The 26,091-nt window shown below is 47.9% G+C and overlaps 1 protein-coding gene across 6 annotated transcripts in view; it reads left to right on the plus strand.

Annotated features, from left to right (window-relative positions):
• The window catches only part of TP53BP1 (tumor protein p53 binding protein 1), a 361,011-nt gene that overhangs the window by 229,364 nt on the left and 105,556 nt on the right, over window positions 1-26,091 (plus strand). For all 6 annotated transcript variants that reach the window (XM_063925917.1, XM_063925915.1, XM_063925912.1 and 3 more), the window contains 3 exons: window positions 100-395; window positions 667-846; window positions 6,936-7,363. In XM_063925917.1, the coding sequence (XP_063781987.1) occupies window positions 100-395; window positions 667-846; window positions 6,936-7,363 (904 nt within the window). The remainder of the gene's footprint in view (window positions 1-99; window positions 396-666; window positions 847-6,935; window positions 7,364-26,091) is intronic.

The raw sequence follows: 26,091 nt of genomic DNA on the forward strand, positions 1-26,091 counted from the left end.
GTGGAGCTTTTGGAACAGGTGAACAGATTTGGTAAAGTACATAACATGCTTGTAGGTAATTATCAACTTAAGCATTTATATGCTGTGTGTGTGTTTCAGGAAACTGAGGAGCCAATTATAGAGTGTCATGAATATGAAAGCGAAGTGTCACCTTCCAGAACAGTTGTTTCTTCTCTGACCTCTGGAGATCTTGCCGATATTAGTTCCTTTTCTTCAAAAGCTTTAAGCCTTCAGCGCACATCTAGCGGCGCAAGCAGCGGCCTTTCAGCTGGGCAGAGTACAAGTGGTAGTAGCTCTGATCGAGGGAGGTCAGCTGCACTCAAAGGGAAAGCTGGTCAGCTGGAGTCTGGAGAGTTTGCGATGCCAAGTGGACGTGGAAATGTAGGAAAACTAAGGTACTTCTATTTCCTTGTGTATAAAATAACTAAATGCTGACAATAAAACATAAGGAAAGTTAAGATCGCTTAAGTGTCAGGTTATCTAGAGAAATCCCATTGAGGAGTTTTCCGTTTTTATTTTGTGGCCATTCAGATTTTACAATATTCTTGATACATCCAGATGTTCTGCGGAGCAATTGTATAATAGTAAATCCTAAGTAGGAAGTATGGGTGTTAAATCTGCACGTCATTGCAAAGCTGGAATGTAAACTCTATTCATTTTTTCCAGTCCCAGGAAAGTGGCCAGCCAGCTAGGATCATCACACCGACCAGGAAGACAAACAGGGGTGCAAGTGAGTGAAGATGATGCAGATTCATCGCTGGGAAACCGACCAGGGGCCAAAGCGCCCCTTACACCCCGTGGAAGAGGGAGGAGGGGACGTCCTCCCTTTCGAGGAAGTGGATCAAGGTATCCATAGTCAGACATTATGGGACTGGTTAGGGAGTATTTTATATGACTTTAGAGTGAAAGGGATTTCTTTATTTCTTCATCGTGCACTAGGGGGCACAGGGATAAACGCTGATTATAGGAAGACTGAGGTCTGAGTCCAGGCACCAAAGAGTTACAGAACTCTTCCCAGCAGCCCTCAGTCCTCCTCTCTCCTATAACTCGGCCCTCCAGTTTTTGTCTTTGGTGCATAGCAGGAGCTGGGCACCTTGCGGTAGGGAGCTAAACTTAAGTCCCGGTTACAGAGTGGATTCTTCTGAGTAACTATGAGGCATCCCTTATTTGCCTACATAGTTACTCCTCCGCCCAGCCCCGGCGGCGGCAGCACCTTTATTTTTTTTGTTGGTATATCCAGTGGTTAATTTACACATTTTGATTTTGCTCATTGTACAGCCATCGTGAAATTTGCTTTTATTGAGCAGCCTAAAACAGTTAACGGATTTCTTTTATTGTTTAAACACATTTAATATTTAAAGCTATTTCTGCAGCAGGGTATCCACAGGGAATAACATCGGGGTGTAGAGTTGGATCTTGATCCGAGGCACCAACAGGCTAAAATTTTGACTGTTCCCAGGATGCACTGCACTGCCTCCTCTATAGCCCCACCTCCAGGCACTGGAGCTCAGTTTGTAAGTAGGTCACTAACGGGGGGGGGGGGGGGGGGGGGGGGGAGGCTTGCCCTAATAAGAGCTAGGCAGCCCTAATAAGAGCTAGGCAGCCCTAATAAGAGCTTTTTAAGAAGAAAGAAGACTTCAAGGGCCGCAGCACAGGCACTAGATGCTGTGTATGTCATGCTGACATTCTGTGCTGCGGCTCCATCACCTACCCAAGCGGCGCTGCATACTCCCGCGTCCTGGTTCCCGGGTACTTACAGTGGAGGCGCTCCGGTCATTAGGCACACATCACCGCTGCTGCTCTCCTGGATCGCGTGGCCGCACTTCAGTGAGGAAGTAAGAGGGTCCCCCAGGTGGGACCCGCCGAAATCGTGATCCGGTCTCAGTCTCAGGAGACAGACCGCGCTGCTGGCGTGGACACTGTGGCCATGCACGGACCCCACTATATCCACCAGGGCAGGGAGCACAGGTCGGATTTACTAAAATCTGTTTATTATAGGCTCCATAGTACCCAGTGATGAAGTCCAGCAGAGGGGATAAGGCGCTGACCTGTAGCCCCTCCCCCAGCTCCAGGCGCCATCTACAGCAGGTGTTCCCACCCTGGAGCTGCATCTCTCTCTCTCCCTCACTCCCTGTCAGCATTTGGGCGCCATTACACAGAGCTGCCCTGATTCTGGGACTGCTGGACACGGTCTCCTCTGTAAATCCGCCTGTCTCATCAGCGCTGTGCATTTACAGGACACTTAAGTATTCTACATGTCATTTAGACGGTATCCGGGCTCCAGATCGACAGCAAAAAGGTCGACAAACCTTAGGTCGACGCCAATTGGTCGACAAACCTTAGGTCGACATGGACAAAAGGTCGACATGGAACAAGGTCGACATGAGTTTTTCACGATTTTTTTCTTTTTTGGAACCTTTTCATACCTAACGATCCACGTGGACTATGATTGGAACGGTAATCTGTGCCAAGCGGTAGCGGAGCGAAGGCACCATGCCCGAAGCATGGCGAGCGAGGGGACGCGGTGCACTAATTGGGGTTCCCGGTCACTCTACAAAGAAAACGACACCATAAACAAAAAAAACTCATGTCGACCTTTTTCCACGTCGACCTTGTCCCTGTCGACCTTTTGTCCCTGTCGACCTTTTGTCCATGTCGACCTAAGGTGTGTCGACCAATTGGCGTCGACCTTTTTGCTGTCTATCCTCAGTCCCAGACCCCATTTAGACAGTGTTAGTTAAGAACAAGTGCACTTCTATATGAATATTTAGTACAAGTATTCTGTGATACATACAGTGGTTACTGTGCATTGTTATATCTGTATACATAAATATCTTTAAGTAGTATTGCTAGTCCAGTGCAGTTTTATTTTTATATGTAATAATTTCTGCATTGTACCTGTGACTGTGTGTGCCCTATAGCTGCTGTGTGGATTCTATTCTGTGTATCACACATATTGCTATCACTATATTCTGTGCCCTGGGGGTCTAAGTGCATCGCGGTCTCATATACCATATACAGTAGTGTTCCACAGGATATACTGTTTTGTATTTTTCACTGTGTTTCAGTCACCTTATACCACTTAAATCCTCTGTTTGTGCTCTGCAATTGCGGTCACATATCTTAGGGGTTTTTGGTCAGGCATTGTCTTTGTCTGGCTATATTGTACTGATACGCCCTAAGGCTACATTCCCAATAATGTCCGCTACACAGGGCGGGAAATCCGCAGACACACCTGCATCATGCAGTGCTGGCGCCACGGATTTACCCGAGGAAAAGATTTCTGCTGAAGGTTCAGGTACTGGGTGTTCTGCACCCCCTAGTCAGCCCGCTGCACCTGTGGCAAATCAGGATCCACTTTGGGCTGCATTTTCAAATATGCTGACTACGCTTGTAACACGACTTACGCCCCCTGTGGGACCTCTTGTGCCATTACAGCCACATATTGTCCCTGTAGTTAATCCACCATGGGCGAATACTCTGTCAACCCAGTTACAGCAATTAAATCAGTCCTTGGTTAAACAGAAACCTAACCCTCGCCCTACTGGGACCAAAGGGTCATCTAAACGGGCCATTTCTTCCTCACAATCCACTAATATTTCGGATAATTCTTCCGATTTGGATGGCGAATATACTGATCCATCAGATGCTGATGCTGCTTCTGATGAAGATTCTACAACACAGGTTGATGTTCCTGACCTAGTGTAGGCTATCAAGCTGATTCTTCAGATTGATGATGAGATTGACCCTCCTGATACGTCTAAGAAACCTGATAAGTTCAAGTGTCAGAAGGTTACTAAATTAGTCTTACCACATTCTGACCATTTAATTGACATACGTCAGGAATCCTGGTCTTCTCCAGGAAATACATTTTCCCTGTCTACAAAGATGCTAGCTCATTGTCCTATCTCTGCGGAGTTGAGTAACACGTGGGAAACCCTGCCACCAGTGGACTCACATGTAGCCCGTCTTGTGGTGTCATCTACTCTGCCTGTCACCACCGTCACCTCTTTGAAGGATTCGACGGATAAGCGTGTGGAGGGTTGCCTGAAATCTATTTACACTCTTGTGGTGTCATATACTCTGCTTGTCACCACCGCCACCTCTATTGAGAAGGCGGCCTCTGATGCAGGCGCTATGCCACCCAAGGCATCTACTACGTCTATCCTGGCTCGCCGGATTCTGTGGTTACGGTCCTGGTCGGTAGACCTGGACTCTAAAAAGACCTTGGAGGTGCTCTCTTTTAAAGGACATATACTATTTGGAGATGATCTGAACAAGATTGTGACCAACTTGGCGTTCGCCAAGACTGCGTTTCTCCCAAGTACCAATCCTTTCGGCTCCGAAGGCTAAGAGTACTACTTTACGTTCCTTTCGACCTCCAAGTAAAGCAAAGGTAAGGCGTACCCGAGACAGGCTCGCACTTCCAAATCCTCTACGTTCCAAAACCGAAACGTTCTTGGGTGGGAGGCCGACTTCTGCAGTTCGCCCAGGCATGGTTAAAGACCACTTCGGACGCCTGGGTGCAGGAAGTGGTCTTTCACGGGTACGCGATCTCTTTCAAGTGACGCCCCCCTCGCCAGTTTTGCTCAATGGTTATCCCTTCGGATCCGCTTAAAGCACAAACTCTACATTTGGCTGTCCAATCCTTCCTGGATACAGGAGTGATAGTGCCGGTGCCTCTGTCTCAGAGAGGCAGGGGATACTATTCGACGCTGTTACTAGTTCCGAAGCAAAATGGATCCTCCCGCCCTACACTCAACCTCAAATCTTTGAACAAATTTGTGAGGGTGTCCAAATTCCGTATGGATATTCTGCGCTCTATTGTACTGGCTTGGAGCCCAAGGACTATATGGTATCCCTGGACATACAGGATATTTACTTACACATACCTATTGCCATGTCGCATCAGCAATATCTACGGTTTGCTATTGGCAACCTTCATTATCGGTTCCAAGCCTTGCCTTTCGGACTGACCACGGCTCCTCTGACCTTTACCAAGGTCATGGCGGTCATGACAGCCCTTCTCCGCCGTCAGGGTATCAGGATCCTGCCATATCTGGACGACTTGTTGATCCTGGCGAACTCCCCAGAGATTTTCCTCCGTCATCTGGAACTGACGGTCCAATTCCTACTAGCTCACGAGTGGCTCATGAACTAGAAGAAATCCTCACTGGTCCCTGCTCAGAGCATGGTGCACCTGGGGACATTACTGGACACGCACAACCAACGTTTTGTACTTGTCTCCAGAGAAGGTCCTGAAACTAAAGGACATAATCAGATGCTTCCTCTCTCGCCAAAGAGTGTCGATACACTCGGCGATGCAAGTACTGGACCTCATGGTGTCTGCTTTCGACATGGTAGAGTACGCTCCATTTCACTCCCGTCCTCTCCAGAGGTTAATTCTTCCCAAATGGGACGGCCTGCCTCACCGGATCAGGACTTGCATGATCTCCTTGACTCCGGAATTTCGTCTATCACTGAGCTGGTGGCTACAGGACCAACAGTTGAGCAGGGGTTGTCCCTTCTGGATCCCCAACTGTGTCCTTCTGACAACGGATGCCAGGCTGCGGGGTTGGGGCGCGGTGTTGGAGCAACACTCTCTTCAGGGTCGGTGGACCAGGGAGGAATCTCTCCTCCCGATAAACATTCTGGAATTACGGGCAGTGTTCAATGCATTGACGCTAGCCCTGCCTAGTACAGTCAGACAACACCACCGCAGTGCCTGGAGGCGGGGAACTGGAGGAGGCAGCGCTATGCATCCTGGGAACAGTCCAAGCTTTTAGCCTGTTGGTGCCTCGGATCAAGATCCAACTCTACACCCCGATGTAATTCCCCATGGAATCCAGTGTACCTCGCAAAAAGATTTAACAAAGGTAAGTTCTTACCATAAATCTCCTTTTACCTTTGCCTCACTGGTCAACCAATACTGCGGACCAGGAAGTGCCATCGACACACACATTTACACCAACATCACTTTTTAGCTCTTAAACCCCAGCTCCTAGAAAAATGGGGGCACCCTCGTTTGAACAAGGGGAGTAGCCTCTTTCAAACTTTGTGCCCCTCCATAGAGATTATTGCCTGGTGAAAATATCTGACAGATCGACAACACATAAAATGACACAATCTTGACACCATCTTACAGATGTGACCTCGTACACTCTTGCTACCGTCGCGCCAAACAGACCTTCGTGGCGATTCTGGTTTTGCGCGACTCGGATTGCATCTAGCAGTGTTTTTTTGGCTGAATGTGTGACGTAATTGCAATGTGATACGACAAAACCCCTCGCAAAACTGCACTGATTAATTTGGTATGCGACAATTGTATATCTTTGTGTGACTGAGGCTTTTTCATGCTTTGTTTAGTTGTGCTTCATATACAGAGTCGGACTCCGTTGCACACAGATATACAAGTGTCGCAAATCAAAGTAATCAGTACAGTCTCTTGAGGTGGTTTTGTCGCATCTGATTGAGACTAAGAAGCACATTCAAGGGAAAAAGATGCTACACTGCTGTGCGCAGATCACTAGCACCAGGTGTCTCGCACTGCATAGTGCACTGAGGATAGGTGTACGAGGACTCATCTATCCCTGGTTTGTTAGGTAATAAACAGAAATTGTACTTGAACACGTGCACTGGTGTTAGAACTGGAGTGGATTTAGTAGAAATTATATATAGTTACCACAATACTTAACACACAAATAACAAAACAAAATAAGCAATATATTTCAGTTATCAGTATGATTGCAAGAAAATGCGTGTTTGTTTTCCATACTCTTAACAGTAGAATTTATTAACAGAAGCAATTTATGTATGAGCCATATACGGTTTCTTTCAGCTTTTTATCCAGCTGGTTTGTTTTCGCATTTATTGTCCTAATTGTAAAGCTGATATTTTATATGCACAACAGTGTACATGGATTATTACCTTTCCAGGGAAATCAGCTCAGCAAGCCATGCACATGGTGACGATTCTACAGCTGCTGCCATTCCAGATGAAGAACCATTTACACGCATCAACATTTGTCATCCAGAAGCCCGTGATAAAGCAAGCCCAGGAACTCCTCCTTCAATGATTCGCAGTAACTCCCCTGAAATCCCTGATCAAACGCCATCCAAAAATGAAACCCTGGAATCTTCTAGTGGCAGTAGTTTTGTGGGGCTCAGGGTTGTGGCCAAATGGTCCTCCAATGGATATTTTTATTCCGGCACAATTACTCGAGATATTGGTGGAGGCAAATACAAGCTGCTGTTTGATGATGGCTATGAATGTGATGTTCTAGGAAAAGACATTTTATTATGCGATCCTATTCCTTTGGACACAGAGGTGACAGCCCTCTCTGAAGACGAATATTTCAGCGCAGGTACGTACTAGCCTACAGACATGGTTATTTATGTTAATAAGTCGAACCTAACACTGGTACTGGCATCCATGGGGTGTAGCGAGTGCTCTGAAGAGCTGGCACATCATTCTAAACTTGTTTGCAAGCTAGACCTCCCCTTTGCATCACATCAGTCCCTGAGGAGCCAATAAGATTAATTTTAAATAGAGGCGTCCATGGAGTGGGCATATTCTTCATTTAGCTTCTAAAGCATCTTTGTTTTTTTCCCCTCTTACGTCCTAGAGGATGCTGGGGACTCCGTAAGGACCATGGGGTATAGACGGGCTCCGCAGGAGATAGGGCACCTAAAAAGAACTTTGACTATGGGTGTGCACTGGCTCCTCCCTCTATGCCCCTCCTCCAGACCTCAGTTAGATCTTGTGCCCAGAGGAGAAAGGGTACAATGCAGAGAGCTCTCCAGAGTTTTCTGTTTTAAAGAATTTTGTTAGGTTTTTTATTTTCAGGGAGTCCTGTTGGCAACAGGCACCCTCCATCGTGGGACTGAGGAGAGAGAAACAGAGCTGGCTTGTCAAGTTGGGCACTGTTTCTAAGGCTACTGGACACCATTAGCTTCAGAGGGAGTCGGAACACAGGTCTCACCTGGGGTTCGTCCCGGAGCCGCGCCGCCGTCCTCCTCACAAATGCCGAAGATAGAAGCCAGGTGAGTATGAGAAGGCAAGAAGACATCAGGCGGCAGAAGACATCAGATCTTCATACCGCTGCGCGCCATTGCTCCCAGTACTCACACACAAGCAGGCACTGAAGGGTGCAGGGCGCAGGGGGGGGGGGCGCTCTGGGCAGCAATATTCCTCATTTTGTGGCAATATAAGCAGGATTAGGCTGTGGCACAGTAAATCCACAAATCCCCCGCCATTTTTTATATAAGTTTACTGGGACCGAAGCCCGCCGTCGGGTGGGCGGGGCTTGATCCTCAGCACTAACCAGCGCCATTTTCTCCACAGAAACTGCATGAGGAAAAGCTGGCTCCCTGATCTCTCCCCTGCTGAACCTTCACAGGCTGGAAAAAAGAGGAGGGGGGGCACTTTGGAACGCAGTGAGTGGGAATTAAGGCTATATATATAAAAAGCGCTATCTGGTATATATATTCCAGTGTTTTTAAGCGCTGGTGTGTGTTGGCATACTCTCTCTCTGTCTCTCCTAAGGGCCTGGTTGGGGTTTTGTCCCCTTATAGGTTAATCCCTGTGTGTGTGGCGTGTCGGTACGTGTGTGTCGACATGTCTGAGGCGGAAGGCTTCTCCAAGGAGGCGGTGGAGCAAATGAGTGGTGTGTCCCCGTCGGTTGTGCCGACTCCGGATTGGATGGACATGTGGCATATGTTGAATGCAAGTGTGGCATCTTTACATAAAAGGCTTGATAAGGCTGAATTAGGGGGGACATCAGGGGGTCAATCCTCGGATTGGACCGACTCACAGGGCCCGTCGGGGTCTCAAAAGCGTCCCTTAACACAAGACACTACTACCGACACGGATTCTGATTCCAGTGTCGACTATGACGAAGTAAAATTGCACCCTAGGGTGACTAAAACCATTCAGTGTATGATTGTGGCAATAAGGGATGTGTTGCATATTGAGGATGAACCCTCGGTCCCCGACACAAGGGTACACATGTTTAAGGAAAAGAAACAGATTATTAATTTTCCCACATCTCATGAATTAAATGATTTCTTTGGAAAAGCTAGGGAGACTCCGGAAAAGAGACCGCAGATCCCCAAAAGAATTTATATGGCATACCCCTTCCCTAAGCAGAACAGGGAGATTTGGGAATCATCCCCCACTGTGGACAAGGCCCTGACGCGCTTGTCCAAGAAAGTGGCGCTACCGTCTCCTGACACAGCGGCCCTTAAGGACCCTGCAGATCGCAGGCAAGAAACTACCTTAAAGTGTATTTTCTCTAACGTCCTAAGTGGATGCTGGGGACTCCGTAAGGACCATGGGGAATAGCGGCTCCGCAGGAGACTGGGTACATCTAAAGAAAGCTTTAGGACTATCTGGTGTGCACTGGCTCCTCCCCCTATGACCCTCCTCCAAGCCTCAGTTAGATCTCTGCCCGAACGAGAAGGGTGCACACTAGGGGCTCTCCTGAGCTTCTTAGTGAAAGTTTTAGTTTAGGTTTTTTATTTTCAGTGAGACCTGCTGGCAACAGGCTCACTGCATCGAGGGACTAAGGGGAGAAGAAGCGAACTCACCTGCGTGCAGAGTGGATTGGGCTTCTTAGGCTACTGGACATTAGCTCCAGAGGGACGATCACAGGCCCAGCTTGGATGGGTCCCAGAGCCGCGCCGCCGGCCCCCTTACAGAGCCAGAAGGCAGAAGAGGTCCGGAAAATCGGCGGCAGAAGACGTCCTGTCTTCAACAAGGTAGCGCACAGCACTGCAGCTGTGCGCCATTGCTCTCAGCACACTTCACACTCCGGTCACTGAGGGTGCAGGGCGCTGGGGGGGGCGCCCTGAGACGCAATAATAAACACCTTGGATGGCAAAAAATGCATCACATATAGCTCCTGGGCTATATGGATGCATTTAACCCCTGCCAAAATACATAAAAAAACGGGAGATAGGCTCCGCCCCCTTATCGGCGGCCTTATCTCCTCAGCACACTAGCGCCATTTTCCCTCACAGCTCTGTTGGAGGGAAGCTCCCTGGCTCTCCCCTGCAGTCACTACACTACAGAAAGGGTTAAAAAAGAGAGGGGGGCACAAATTAGGCGCAGTATTAACTATACAGCAGCTATAAGGGGAAAAACACTTATATAAGGTTATCCCTGTATATATATATAGCGCTCTGGTGTGTGCTGGCAAACTCTCCCTCTGTCTCCCCAAAGGGCTAGTGGGGTCCTGTCCTCTATCAGAGCATTCCCTGTGTGTGTGTGCTGTATGTCGGTACTTTTGTGTCGACATGTATGAGGAGAAAAATGATGTGGAGACGGAGCAGATTGCCTGTAATAGTGATGTCACCCCCTAGGAGGTCGACACCTGAGTGGATGAACTGTTGGAAGAAATTACGTGACAGTGTCAGCTCTGTATAAAAGACAGTGGTTGACATGAGACAGCCGGCTACTCAGCTTGTGCCTGTCCAGACGTCTCATAGGCCGTCAGGGGCTATAAAGCGCCCGTTACCTCAGATGGCAGATATAGACGCCGACACGGATACTGACTCCAGTGTCGACGGTGAAGAGACAAATGTGACTTCCAGTAGGGCCACACGTTACATGATTGAGGCAATGAAAAATGTTTTACACATTTCTGATAATACGAGTACCACCAAAAAAAAAGGGGTATTATGTTCGGTGAGGAAAAACTACCTGTAGTTTTCCTGAATCTGAGAAATTAAATGAGGTGTGTGATGATGCGTGGGTTTCCCCCGATAACAACTGATAATTTCTAAAATGTTATTGGCATTGTATCCTTTCCCGCCAGAGGTTAGGGTGCGTTGGGAAACACCCCCTAGGGTGGATAAAGCGCTCACACGCTTGTAAGGGCTCTATCCTCTCCCGAGATGGCCGCCCTTAAGGATCCTGCTGATAGAAAGCAGGAGGGTATCCTAAAATGTATTTACACACATACTGGTGTTATACTGCGACCAGCAATCGCCTCAGCCTGGATGTGCAGTGCTGGGTTGGCGTGGTCGGATTCCCTGACTGAAAATATTGATACCCTAGATAGGGACAGTATATTTTTGCCTATAGAGCATTTGAAAGATGCATTTCTATATATGCGTGATGCACAGCGGAATATTTGCCGACTGGCATCAAGTCTAAGTGCGTTGTCCATTTCTACCAGTAGAGGGTTATGGACACGTCAGTGGTCAGGTGATGCGTATTCCAAACGGCATTTGGAAGTATTGCCTTATTAAGGGGAGGAGTTATTTGGGGTCGGTCTTTCAGACCTGGTGGCCACGGCAACAGCTGGGAAATCCACGTTTGTACCCCAGGTCGCCTCTCAACATGAGAAGACGCCGTATTATCAGGCGCAGTCTTTTCGTGGATAAGCGGGCAAAAGGTTCCTCATTTCTGCCCCGTGACAGAGGGAAAGGAAAAAGGCTGCAGAAATCAGCCAGTTCCCAGGAACAGAAACCCTCTCCCGCCTCTGCCAAGCCCTCAGTATACGCTGGGGCTTTACAAGCAGAATCAGGCACGGTGGGGGGCCCGTCTCAATGAATTTCAGCGCGCAGTGGGCTCACTCGCAAGTAGACACCTGGATCCTTCAGGTGATATCTCAGGGGTACAAATTAGAATTCGAGACGTCTCTCCCTCGCCGTTTCCTAAAGTCGGCTTTACCTATGTCTCCTTCTGACAGGGAGACAGTTTTGGAAGCCATCCACAAGCTGTATTCCCAGCAGGTGATAATCAAGATATCCCTCCTGCAACAGGGAACGGGGTATTATTCCACACTGTTGCGGTACCGAAGCCAGACGGCTCGGTGAGACCGATTCTAAATCTAAAATCTTTGAACACTTACATACAGAGGTTCAAATTCAAGATTGAGTCACTCAGAGCAGTGATTGCGAACCTGGAAGAAGGGGACTACATGATGTCTCGGGACATCAAGGATGCTTACCTTCATGTAAAAATTTACCCTTCTCACCAAGGGTACCTCAGGTTTATGGTACAGAACTGTCACTATCAGTTCAGACGCTGCCGTATGGATGGTCCACGGCACCCCGGGTCTTTACCAAGGTAATGGCCGAAATGATGATATTCCTTCAAAGGAAGGGAATTTTAGTTATCCCTTACTTGGACAATTCCCTGATAAGGGTAAGATCCAGGGAACAGTTGGAGGTCGGTGTAGCACTATCTCAGGTAGTGTTGCTGCAGCACGGTTGGATTCTCAATATTCCAAAATCGCAGCTGGTTCCGACGACTTGTCTTCTGTTCCTAGGGATGATCCTGGACACAGTCCAGAAAAAGGTGTTTCTCCCGGAGGAGAAAGCCAGGGAGTTATCCGAGCTAGTCAGGAACCTCCTAAAACCGAGCCAAGTCTCAGTGCATCAATGCACAAGGGTTCTGGGTAAAATGGTGGCTTCCTACGAAGCAATCCCATTCGGCAGATTCCACGCAAGAACTTTCCAGTGGGACCTGCTGGACAAATGGTCCGGGTCGCATCTTCAGATGCATCAGCGGATAACCCTGTCACCAAGGACAAGGGTGTCCCTCCTGTGGTGGTTGCAGAGTGCTCATCTTCTAGAGATTCGGCATTCAGGACTGGGTCCTGGTAACCACAGATGCCAGCCTGCGAGGCTGGGGAGCAGTCACACAGGGAAGGAATATCCAGGACTTATGGTCAAGCCTGGAGACATCACTTCACATAAATATCCTGAAGCTAAGGGACATTTACAATGCTCTAAGCTTAGCAAGACCTCTGCTTCAAGGTCAGCCGGTGTTGATCCAGTCGTACAACATCACGGCAGTCACCCACGTAAACAGACAGGGTGGCACAAGAAGCAGGAGGGCAATGGCAGAAGCTGCAAGGATTCTTCGCTGGGCGGAAAATCATGTGATAGCACTGTCAGCAGTATTCATTCCGGGAGTGGACAACTGGAAAGCAGACTTCCTCAGCACGACCTCCACCCGGGAGAGTGGGGACTTCACCCAGAAGTCTTCCACATGATTATAAACCGTTGGGAAAAACTCGACAGGTATTGCGCCAGGTCCAGGGACCCTCAGGCAATAGCTGTAGACGCGCTGGTAACACCGTGGGTGTACCAGTCAGGGTATGTGTTCCCTCCTCTGCCTCTCATACCCAAGGTACTGAGATTGATAAGATGGTGAGGAGTAAGCACTATATTCGTGGCTCCGGATTGGCCAAGAAGGACTTGGTAACCGGAACTTCAAGAGATGCTCACGGAGGATCCGTGGCCTCTATCTCTAAGAAGGGACCTGCTCCAGCAAGGACCCTGTCTGTTCCAAGACTTACCGCGGCTGCGTTTGACGGCATGGCGGTTGAACGCCGGATCCTGAAGGAAAAAGGGCATTCCGGATGAAGTCATCCCTATCCTGATCAAAGCCAGGAAGGATGTAACCGCAAAAACATTATCACCGCAATTGGCGAAAATATGTTGCGTGGTGCGAGGCCAGTAAGGCCCGACGGTGGAAATTCAACTGGGTCGATTCCTACATTTCCTGCAAACAGGAGTGTCTATGGGCCTGAAATTGGGGTCCATTAAGGTTCAAATTTCGGCCCTGTCAATTTTCTTCCAAAAAGAACTAGCTTCAGTCCCTGAAGTTCAGACGTTTGTAAAAGGGGTACTGCATATACAGCCTCCTTTTGTGCCTCCAGTGGCACTTTGGGATCTCAATGTAGTTTTGGGTTCCAAAAGTCACATTGGTTTGAACCACTTAAATCTGTGGAGTTAAAATATCTCACATGGAAAGTGGTCATGCTGTTAGCCCTGGCCTGGGCCAGGCGCGTGTCAGAATTGGCGGCTTTATCCTGAAAAAGCCCTTATCTGATGTTCCATTCGGACAGGGCGAAATTGAGGACTCGTCCTCAGTTTCTCCCTAAGGTGGTTTCAGCGTTTCACCTGAACCAACCTATTTGTGGTGCCTGCGGCTACTAGGGACTTGGAGGACTCCAAGTTGCTAGACGTTGTCAGGGCCCTGAAAATATATGTTTCCAGGAGGGCTGGAGTCAGGAAATCTGACTCGCTGTTTATCCTGTATGCACCCAACAAGCTGGGTGCTTCTGCTTCTAAGCAGACTATTGCTCGTTGGATTTGTAGTACAATTCAGCTTGCACATTCTGTGGCAGGCCTGCCACAGCCAAAAATCTGTAAATGCCCACTCCACAAGGAAGGTGGGCTCATCTTGGGCGGCTGCCCGAGGGGTCTCGGCTTTACAACTTTGCCGAGCAGCTACTTGGTCAGGAGCAAATACGTTTGTAAAATTCTACAAAATTGATATCCTGGCTGAGGAGGACCTGGAGTTCTCTCATTTGGTGCTGCAGAGTCATCCGCACTCTCCCGCCCGTTTGGGAGCTTTGGTATAATCCCCATGGTCCTTACGGAGTCCCCAGCATCCACTTAGGACGTTAGAGAAAATAAGAATTTACTTACCGATAATTCTATTTCTCATAGTCCGTAGTGGATGCTGGGCGCCCATCCCAAGTGCGGATTGTCTGCAATACTTGTACATAGTTATTGTTACAAAAATCGGGTTATTATTGTTGTGAGCCATCTTTCAGAGGCTCCTCTGTTATCATGCTGTTAACTGGGTTCAGATCACAGGTTATACGGTGTGATTGGTGTGGCTGGTATGAGTCTTACCCGGGATTCAAAATCCTTCCTTATTGTGTACGCTCGTCCGGGCACAGTATCCTAACTGAGGCTTGGAGGAGGGTCATAGGGGGAGGAGCCAGTGCACACCAGATAGTCCTAAAGCTTTCTTTAGATGTGCCCAGTCTCCTGCGGAGCCGCTATTCCCCATGGTCCTTACGGAGTCCCCAGCATCCACTACGGACTATGAGAAATAGAATTATCGGTAAGTAAATTCTTATTTATTCTCATACGGGGGCTGTGCTAAGACCGACAATTGCGTCGGCATGGGTGTGTAGCGCAATTGCAGCTTGGACAGATGAGCTGACAGATCAATTTGATAATATGGATTTGGATACTATATTCTTAACTCTAGCCCATATAAAAGACGCAGTCTTATTTATGAGGGATGCTCAAAGGGACATTGGATTGCTGGCTTCTAGGGCCAATGCCATGTCTATCTCAGCGAGAAGATCCTTATGGACTCGCCAATGGACGGGTGATGCGGATTCCAAAAAACATATGGAAGTACTACCCTATAAGGGTGATGTATTGTTTGGGGATGGGCTGACGGATCTGGTTTCCACAGCTACAGCAGGTAAATCAAATTTTTTACCATATATTCCCCAACAGCAAAAGAAAGTAACACCCTATCAGATGCAGTCCTTTCGGTCGCACAAGTTCAAAAGAGGTCGGGGATCCTCTTTCCTCGTCAGAGGTAAGGGCAGAGGCAAGAGAGCACCTGCTTCGGCAGGTGCCCAGGAACAAAAGTCCTCCCCGGCTGCTCCAAAACCCACAGCATGACGCTGGGGCTCCCCTGAGGGAGTCCGCACCGGTGGGGGCACGTCTTCGACTTTTCAGTCAGGCCTGGGTCAGATCAGACCTGAATCCATGGGTGTTGGAAATAGTTTCCCAGGGGTACAAACTGGAATTCGAAGAGGTGCCCCCGCGCCGATTTTTCAAATCGGCCCTACCAGCTTCCACATCGGATAGGGATGTAGTGTTAGCTGCAATTCAAACGCTGTGTATACAGCAAGTGATAATCAAGGTTCCCCTGCACCAGCAGGGAAGAGGTTACTACTCAACCCTATTTGTGGTCCCGAAACCGGACAGTTCGGTCAGACCTATTTTGAATCTGAAATCCCTAAACCTGTACATAAAAAGATTCAAATTCAAAATGGAATCACTCAGAGCGATAATAGCCAACATGGAGGAGGGGGAGTTTATGGTGTCTCTGGACATAAAGGATGCGTACCTTCATGTCCTCATATATGCCCCCCATCAGGAATACCTGAGATTCGCTGTACAGGATTGTCATTACCAATTTCAGACGTTGCCGTTTGGACTTTCCACGGCCCCGAGGATTTTCACCAAGATAATGGCGGAAATGATGGTGGTCCTGCGCAAGCATGGAGTCACAATTATCCCATACTTGGACGATCTCCTGATAAAAGCGAGATCAAGGGAGAAATTGCTGAGCAGTGTGGCACTCTCTCTGAGAGTGCTCCAGCAACATGGTTGGATTCTAAATCTACCGAAGTCACAGTTGATTCCGACAACTCGACTACCGTTCCTAGGTATGATACTGGATACGGAACAAATGAAGGTCTTCCTCCCAATAGAGAAAGCCCAGGACATCCAAAACATGGTCAGAGACCTGCTAAAACCGAAAAGGGTGTCAGTTCACCAATGCACTCGAGTTATGGGAAAAATGGTGGCGGCCTACGAGGCCATTCCCTTCGGAAGGTTCCATGCAAGGACTTTTCAATGGGACCTTCTGGACAAGTGGTCCGGGTCCCATCTGCACTTACATCGGAAAATAACTCTGTCCCCAGGGGCCAGAGTGTCTCTCCTGTGGTGGTTGCAAAGTGCTCACCTGCTGGAGGGTCGCCGGTTCGGATTCAGGACTGGATCCTGGTTACCACGGACGCGAGCCTCCGAGGATGGGGAGCGGTCACACAGGGAAAAATCTTTCAGGGACTTTGGTCAGACCAGGAGTCCTGTCTACACATCAATGTGTTGGAACTCAGGGCCATTTACAACGGCCTTCGACAAGCGGAGAGTCTTCTTCGAAACCTACCGGTTCTGATTCAATCAGACAATGTCACAGCAGTGGCTCATGTGAACCGCCAAGGCGGGACAAGAAGCAGAGTCGCGATGGCGGAAACCACCAGGATTCTTCGCTGGGCGGAAAATCATGTAAGCGCTCTGTCGGCTGTCTTCATTCCGGGTGTGGACAACTGGGAAGCAGACTTCCTCAGCAGACACGATCTCCATCCAGGAGAGTGGGGACTTCATCAAGAAGTCTTTGCAGACATAACACGTCTTTGGGGAACTCCTCAAATAGACATGATGGCGTCACGCCTCAACAAAAAGCTTCGGAGGTATTGTGCCAGGTCTCGGGACCCTCAGGCAGTGGCAGTAGACGCTCTGATAACACCGTGGGTGTTCAAATCGGTCTACGCGTTTCCTCCTCTTCCTCTCATCACAAAAATGTTGAGGATCATAAGGCAAAGAAGAGTACAGACGATACTCGTTGTCCCAGACTGGCCTCGAAGGGCCTGGTACTCAGATCTACAAGAAATGCTCACAGGAGATCCCTGGCCTCTTCCTCAGGGAAGACCTGTTGCAACAGGGGCCCTGTGTATTTCAGGACTTACCGCGGTTACGTTTGACGGCATGGCGGTTGAACGCCGAATCCTAGCGAAAAAGGGGATTCCGAAGAGGTCATCCCTACTTTAATAAAGGCTAGGAAGGAGGTGACGGTTAAGCATTATCACCGTATCTGGCGAAAGTATGTGTCTTGGTGTGAGACCAAGAATGCACCTACAGAAGATTTTCATCTGGGTCGTTTTCTCCACTTCCTACAGACAGGAGTGGATATGGGCCTGAAATTAGGCTCTGTTAAGGTTCAGATTTCGGCCCTCTCGATTTTCTTTCAGAAGGAATTGGCTTCTCTTCCAGAAGTCCAGACGTTTGTAAAGGGAGTGCTACACATCCAGCCTCCTTTTGTGCCTCCAGTGGCACCGTGGGACCTCAACGTGGTGTTGCAGTTTCTAAAATCACATTGGTTTGAACCGCTTAACAAGGTTGAGTTGAAATTTCTTACTTGGAAGGTGGTCATGTTGTTGGCCTTGGCATCGGCAAGGCGAGTATCAGAATTGGCGGCTTTGTCACACAAAAGCCCTTACTTGATTTTTCATGTGGATCGAGCTGAATTGAGGACACGTCCGCAATTTTTGCCTAAAGTGGTTTCTTCATTCCATGCGAATCAACCTATTGTGGTGCCTGTGGCTACAAGTGACCTGGAGGATTCCAGATCCCTGGACGTAGTCAGAGCCTTAAAGATTTATGTATCCAGGACGGCTAGAATTAGGAAAACAGAGGCCCTGTTTGTCCTGTATGCGGACAATAAGATTGGCGCACCTGCTTCGAAGCAGACTATTGCTCGCTGGATCTGTAATACGATTCAGCAGGCTCACTCTACGGCTGGATTGCCGGTACCAAATTCGGTTAAGGCCCATTCCACTAGGAAGGTGGGCTCTTCTTGGGCGGCTGCCCGAGGCGTCTCGGCATTACAACTTTGCCGAGCGGCGACTTGGTCGGGGTCAAACACTTTTGCTAAATTCTACAAGTTTGATACCCTGGCTGATGAGGACCTAGCGTTTGCTCAGTCGGTGCTGCAGAGTCATACGCACTCTCCCGCCCGATTGGATGCTTTGGTATAAACCCCATGGTTCTTACGGAGTCCCCAGCATCCTCTAGGACGTAAGAGAAAATAAGATTTTAAACCTACCGGTAAATCTATTTCTCCTAGTCCGTAGAGGATGCTGGGCGCCCGTCCCAGTGCGGAAACTCTGCAAGACTTGTATATAGTTGTTACTTACATAAGGGTTATGTTACAGTTGGAATAGGTCTTGGACCGTTACTGTTGTTTGTTCATACTGTTAACTGGTTATGTATGATCCAGGTTACATGGTATGATTGGTGTGGGCTGGTATGAATCTTGCCCTTGGATTGCTAAATCCTGCCTTGTATTGTCCATCTCCTCTGGGCACAGTTCTCTAACTGAGGTCTGGAGGAGGGGCATAGAGGGAGGAGCCAGTGCACACCCATAGTCAAAGTTCTTTTTAGGTGCCCTATCTCCTGCTGAGCCCGTCTATACCCCTTACGGAGTCCCCAGCATCCTCTACGGACTAGGAGAAATAGATTTACCGGTAGGTTTAAAATCTTATTTTTACATTTCATTTTAGCTTATTGCTTGTGGCGATCTTTTGGTGAACTCTGCTGGAGGGATGCAGACAGGAATGCTCCCAGCACCCTCTCCCTCGCAACTTCCCTGCAATCCTCCTGTTCTAGACAAGAGGGCATCCTGGTCTCCTCTTCTTTGGAGACTTGGCACCTCCCTGTGACTACCCTGTCCATGATGTACACCGCAAAGTCGTGTTACAATGTGTTTGAAGTACTTCCTTTATCTGTAGTGTCATGGACATCAGTGGCGCTGATAAAGCTAAATATTTATCTTATTTAAAACCCTTTAAGAGGCCTAAGAACACTGTACGCTATTGACGTATGGAGTACCGTAAGGGTACGCACGTTGCGTAGCAATCGCTTAGCCGAGGTCGAGACGCTCAAGCGTCACGTTCGCTCACGGCCAAGAGATCACAGGCAGGCACACTATTGGTTGCTGACTAACGTAATGGTTCGCTATAGCGTGGCGGACGCTGTATCGGGAGCGGGCCGCTCGAGCGATACAAACGCTCGTGAGAATACGCTGTTGGTATCGGGCACACTATAGGTGAGCGACTACCTTAATGCTACGCTATCAGCGTAGCGGACGCTCGAGACCACGAGGAGATCACGAGCGGCGCAGACGCTCACAATGTTAAACCTTTATATCTAAACCATAAACAATGTAATATGCTGTAAAACCTTAGTGTAGAGATAGGGTGTAGATGCAACACAGTGTAACCTTATTAACTTAAAAGCTGTTTGAGCGTCACCGACGCTCTGAGAATACTTAACACTATAAGAAATACACAGATACCGTGCTTAGGGTCCAACGCCTAATATATATATTATGAATGTTATACTTGCAAAAGAATTAATACAATACAAGTCATACACTACAATATAACATAGACTACCTAACCAGATAACTACACAGGAAATACAATACAATACTATTACGTTTAAGAGAATACGAGAGAAAGAGGAGAGGAGAGAGAGAGATATGGCCCATAACAACAAGAAAGACAATATGATTGCGGAGAAAACTTACGCACAAAGGAAACGATCGCATGCGCCTCTGGACATCCAGCTCCCGATTTTCAGCAATGATAACCGTTGAAGAGTGAGAGCTGGATGTGATCGGCTTGTCTATTTATGCCCCACACACAATACAATTCAATGGTCCCTACAATCTCATTGTTCATTGGACACAGGAATTCCTCCTCGCATTATAACAAAAGGTCATAGGTTGATTCATACAGGTGGGCTGTGACGATTTCCAACTGCTCAGGTGGGTGGGAAACTAGGTTTCCCGCCGCATGGATAATTAAGTGCAAATAATAGTAAATGGACATAAACTTCTTATGTCCATAATTATTCGCACGAGCGATTAATCCGCTTCAAACCAACACCGGAATATTGCTAATTATATACTCTTCCGATGGATACTAAACACCACTGTATTACTCCTGTCTGACCCTTCGTATCAAACAAAGGGGGATTTCTCTGTTCATGAACATTCTACATTAACCAAACTTTCAGAATCTATCAAAGGGACCATGATCTACAAAATACATTATATAGTGGAAATATGTAACGATTGAGTCGCACGCTACGAACACATGAACTCTACCGTAAATGCACATACCGCGCGCCCGCGGGTGCCCGCAACAGCGAGTATGCGCACGCACGGGAGAGCGCACGCATGCGCAGCGCAGACCTGTATGAGGTGCAAATATGGCAGTGTGCATCGTGATATTTTTCTGACTTTGACAGTCCACCCTTTGGCAGTCAACAATAACTGCCACTTCCTAAAACATTTCAAAACGAGAAAAATATATGTCAGGGGTTAATACATTTACATGGTTGGGTAGGGGAGGAGAGGAGAAGGTAGGAAAAAGGTATGACCTAGTGCGATAGCAGAAGCATGTGTGTATGAATCCGTGCTTGGGGGTCATGTATCATCGTGCCGTACGTGTTTTAAATCAAGCTTCGAGGTATTGCGAAGTATACATTTGAATTCCTTCTTATCCCGTGGTACCGGTCTGTGGATGGGCTGTCAAACTTTACCGAGCTCTTTTCGGATTTTGAACAAAATGGGGAGCACATTTTAGTTGATGATACATGAATGGGGGAATATGTGATTGCTGATATCTGTGCCTGTATTCCCTATACTATGTGTGTAATTACCTGAAGGTTGTAGAGATGAAGAAAAGACATAATTACGGTAAATGCAGTGGTATTCTATGTCAGGTAAATGAACATTTGTCGGTTGAAGTCTTGTTCGGTGTCTGTTGAACGCAGTCTTCTTTGTGCTTTTGCGAGCAAAAGCTTTGTCAATGTCCACAGATTTACAAAAGTGTTGGGCTAGCGTAATTTTTAAATTTCTAGGGAAACTGGGGATCTATGGCAAAGTTCATCAAAAATCTGTGTATCAGGTTGTCAAAACTTCTTCTTTAATCCATCTGTTGTCTGTATATCGGCTCATCAAATTCCTCGTCCAAGTGGGTCTTTTTACCTTGGAGGAAAACGGAAAAACAGGTGAAAGAAACGGACCGTAGAAATCGCATTTTCATCACATCATTGTTTCTACATTTGGGTCATAAATCAAATCCATTGGAATTACAATTTCCTCACTCCTTAAACTCATCACCCTGGTACTTTGTTTACACTTCGTTAAAGCCTGACCGCATCTAAATATCAAGCCAATCGTTATGATAACACCTAAGATACATAGGAGAAACTTCCCTACATCCATTATGACTCCTTGAGCCCATTCTCCTAAACCGGAGAACCAATTTCGCGGGTTCAACCATGACACCCAACCAGTCAGCTCATTACTCACAGCAGCAAGGGTGAGATTGTGTCTCCTGCGAAATTCCCACTTCAGTTGGAGAATATCGTCCATCTTTTGGTCTATGACCTCGACCGGGTCCTCGGTACTATTTGTAATATATGTGCAACATTTCACGCCGTACTGCGTTGCCAGTGTGACACAATATCCGCCTGTTACTGCCGTGAGATAATTGAGAATCATTCTATGCTGAACTAGTTCTGTTTTATAAGCTTGAAGTTCTCTTCCAGTATACCTAAACGTGTCATCATACATTTCTGTGATATTGTCTAACAAATTTGCGAGCGCAGATATGTATTTATAATTCAACACTCCTCTGGCGGTGCGAGTGAAATCTAACGCGATTAGAACCTGAATCCCGGTGGATTCATGGATCATGTCAGAGGCCGGATGCTCTGTTCTTTCTATCAGGTGCCGTTTAACTACGTGCTCGTAATGGGTGTGAGTATAAGGAGCTTGGGCAACACGGTGTATATCCTTCATTTTGGCATGTGATACAGTCATTACTTCAGGCAGTACTTTTCCAATATAACACAATCCTTCAGAGTTTGGGGCAAGCCACTTATACGCCTTCCTCCCGCATATGAAATATGCATCATCGGGGAGAACATATGGGACGGAGTAGGACATAACCATATTACACATCTTCCATGTGAAATCTCCTAACCCTAATTCTCCCATCTGTCTAGTACACGTATCAGCTTGTACGATATGTGCACAGTATCCTGGTGATACCTCTCCAACTCTCGTAATCCTATTTCCTAGGGTATACCTATATCGGAAAAATTTTCCTCTACTGGCTATGTGGCGTATAAGCTCTGTATCTGTCGGCATTCTATCTGCTCTATATGAAAAGGTCATGGTTTGGTTACTCCATGACACTTCCCAATTTCCCGGCTTTCGGGGATTGGAAATGTTAAAACATATTAGGGATCTATCCACATGATATTGGTGGAGCTTCAAACTAGGAGGACTGGAGATATTAAACCTCCTGTCCACCGGCCTCCCACCACTTAGCTCAAGTACCTCCCCTATCGTTAAAGGAAATGGTACTAGTCCTGATTTGCTATGACCTTGAGGTACTTGAGAGCATACCCAACAATCTGTTTGATTTAGCACACTACCCACTAAGGAGTGATAGTCACTCAAGGGATGCCGGTCCATGTGGATATTAAAACTGGATTGGCATTTCTTGATGCACCCATCCTCGACTACATTGTCACAGAGCCTACAGATACAGTTTTCTTCAGCTAACAATCCTTCACAATTCCTTCTATGGTCAATGCTATCGGATCGTTTTCTGATACTCGCCTTTGCTTGTTGATTATGTTGTTCTTGGGAAACTACGCCTCCATCTCTGTCATCAGAACCTATTCCAGAACCTCTCTCGACCTCCATGGTACTCTCGCCGGAACAGACTGCTCTGGTCAACATTATGGTCAACAGGAAAATCCGGATCACAGTCTCTTGAGGCAAGTCCATCTTAGGAGGAAACGAAGAAGAATGAGGAGGGGGAAAAATAATTTGAGGGAGAGGGGATGGGAAGTGGAGAAAAACAATAAATGGGAACAGGGAATCGACAACTGCTTTTGATCTTGTGATTTTCAATGCTCAGGTGCCGCCTCAGTCCTCCTGGAACAGACACTCCAGTGATACAACGTCCTCTACCGTCTGTTCCTTATCACGGGACCTCTCTGGGTCAGCAACCTTCTTACAATGGGACGAATGAACCCAAGTCTCTCTCTCGGCAACTTTCAATGCTGTAGTGCTAGTCAATAAGACTTGGTATGGTCCTTCCCATCTGTCAATAAGGCAACCTGAGCGTAGAAAATTCCGTATCATTACATAATCCCCAGGTTCAATGTCATGACAATTACTATCTGGTAAATCAGGAATCACGAACTTCAAATTATCATTTCTCTATCGTCCTAGTGGATGCTGGGGTTCCTGAAAGGACCATGGGGGAATAGCGGCTCCGCAGGAGACAGGGCACAAAAAGTAAAGCTTTTTCAGATCAGGTGGTGTGCACTGGCTCCTCCCCCTATGACCCTCCTCCAGACTCCAGTTAGATTTTTGTGCCCGGCCGAGAAGGGTGCAATCTAGGTGGCTCTCCTAAAGAGCTGCTTAGACAAAGTTTAGCTAGGTTTTTTATTTTACAGTGATTCCTGCTGGCAACAGGATCACTGCAGCGAGGGACTGAGGGGAGAAGGAGTCAACTCACCTGCGTGCAGGATGGATTGGCTTCTTGGCTACTGGACATCAAGCTCCAGAGGGACGATCACAGGTACAGCCTGGATGGTCACCGGAGCCGCGCCGCCGGCCCCCTTGCAGATGCTGAAGTCAGAAGAGGTCCAGAATCGGCGGCTGAAGACTCCTGCAGTCTTCTAAAGGTAGCGCACAGCACTGCAGCTGTGCGCCATTTTCCTCTCAGCACACTTCACACGGCAGTCACTGAGGGTGCAGGGCGCTGGGAGGGGGGCGCCCTGGGAGGCAAATGAATACCTATAAAGGCTAAAAATACCTCACATATAGCCCCTAGAGGCTATATGGAGATATTTAACCCCTGCCTGATTTTTCTAAATAGCGGGAGACGAGCCCGCCAGAAAAGGGGCGGGGCCTATCTCCTCAGCACACGGCGCCATTTCCTCTCACAGCTCCGCTGGTCAGGACGGCTCCCAAGTCTCTCCCCTGCACTGCACTACAGAAACAGGGTAAAACAGAGAGGGGGGGGCAAATTTATGGCGATATTTTGATATAACAAAGCAGCTAGAAGGGAGCACTTATTATAAGGCTATCCCTGATATATATATATAGCGCTTTTGGTGTGTGCTGGCAAACTCTCCCTCTGTCTCCCCAAAGGGCTAGTGGGTCCTGTCTTCGTTAGGAGCATTCCCTGTGTGTCTGCTGTGTGTCGGTACGTGTGTGTCGACATGTATGAGGACGATATTGGTGTGGAGGCGGAGCAATTGCCAAATATGAGGATGTCACCCCCTAGGGAGTCGACACCAGAATGGATGCCTTTATTTATGGAACTACGGGATAGTGTCAACACGCTAAAGCAGTCATTTGACGACATGAGGCGGCCGGACAATCAATTAGGGCCTGTCCAGGCGACTCAAACACCGTCAGGGGCTGTGAAACGCCCTTTGCCTCAGTCGGTCGACACAGACCCAGACGCAGGCACTGACTCCAGTGGTGACGGTGACGATTCAACCGTATTTTCCAGTAGGGCCACACGTTATATGATTTTGGCAATGAAGGAGGCGTTACATTTAGCTGATACTACAGGTACCACTAAACAGGGTATTATGTGGGGTATGAAAAAACTACCTATAGTTTTTCCTGAATCAGAAGAATTAAATGACGTGTGTAATGAAGCGTGGGTTGCCCCTGATAAAAAGCTGATAATTTCAAAGAAATTATTGGCATTATACCCTTTCCCGCCAGAGGTTAGGGAGCGCTGGGAAACACCTCCTAGGGTGGACAAGGCGCTAACACGCTTATCTAAACAAGTGGCGTTACCCTCTCCTGAGACGGCCGCACTTAAAGATCCATCAGATAGGCGGATGGAAAATATCCAAAAAAGTATATACACACATGCAGGTGTTATACTACGACCAGCTGTAGCGACTGCCTGGATGGGCAGTGCTGGGGTAGTTTGGTCAGAGTCCCTGATTGAAAATATTGATACCCTGGACAGGGACAATATTTTACTGTCGTTAGAACAAATAAAGGATGCATTTCTTTATATGCGTGATGCACAGAGGGATATCTGCACACTGGCATCACGGGTAAGTGCTATGTCCATTTCGGCCAGAAGAGCTTTATGGACGCGACAGTGGACAGGCGATGCGGATTCAAAACGGCATATGGAAGTTTTGCCGTATAAAGGGGAGGAGTTATTTGGAGTCGGTCTATCAGATTTGGTGGCCACGGCTACAGCCGGGAAATCCACCTTTCTACCTCAAGTCACTCCCCAACAGAAAAAGGCACCGACTTTTCAACCGCAGCCCTTTCGTTCCTTTAAAAATAAGAGAGCAAAGGGCTATTCATATCTGCCACGAGGCAGAGGTCGAGGGAAGAGACAGCAACACGCAGCTCCTTCCCAGGAACAGAAGCCCTCCCCGGCTTCTACAAAAGCCTCAGCATGACGCTGGGGCTTCTCAAGCGGACTCGGGGACGGTGGGCGGTCGTCTCAAAAATTACAGCGCGCAGTGGGCTCACTCGCAGGTAGATCCCTGGATCCTGCAGATAATATCTCAAGGGTACAGGTTGGAATTAGAGACAGATCCACCTCGCCGTTTCCTGAAGTCTGCTTTACCAACGTCCCCCTCCGAAAGGGAGACGGTTTTGGAAGCC

Source organism: Pseudophryne corroboree, chromosome 6 (genome assembly GCF_028390025.1).
Source record: "Pseudophryne corroboree isolate aPseCor3 chromosome 6, aPseCor3.hap2, whole genome shotgun sequence".
NCBI lineage: Eukaryota > Metazoa > Chordata > Amphibia > Anura > Myobatrachidae > Pseudophryne > Pseudophryne corroboree.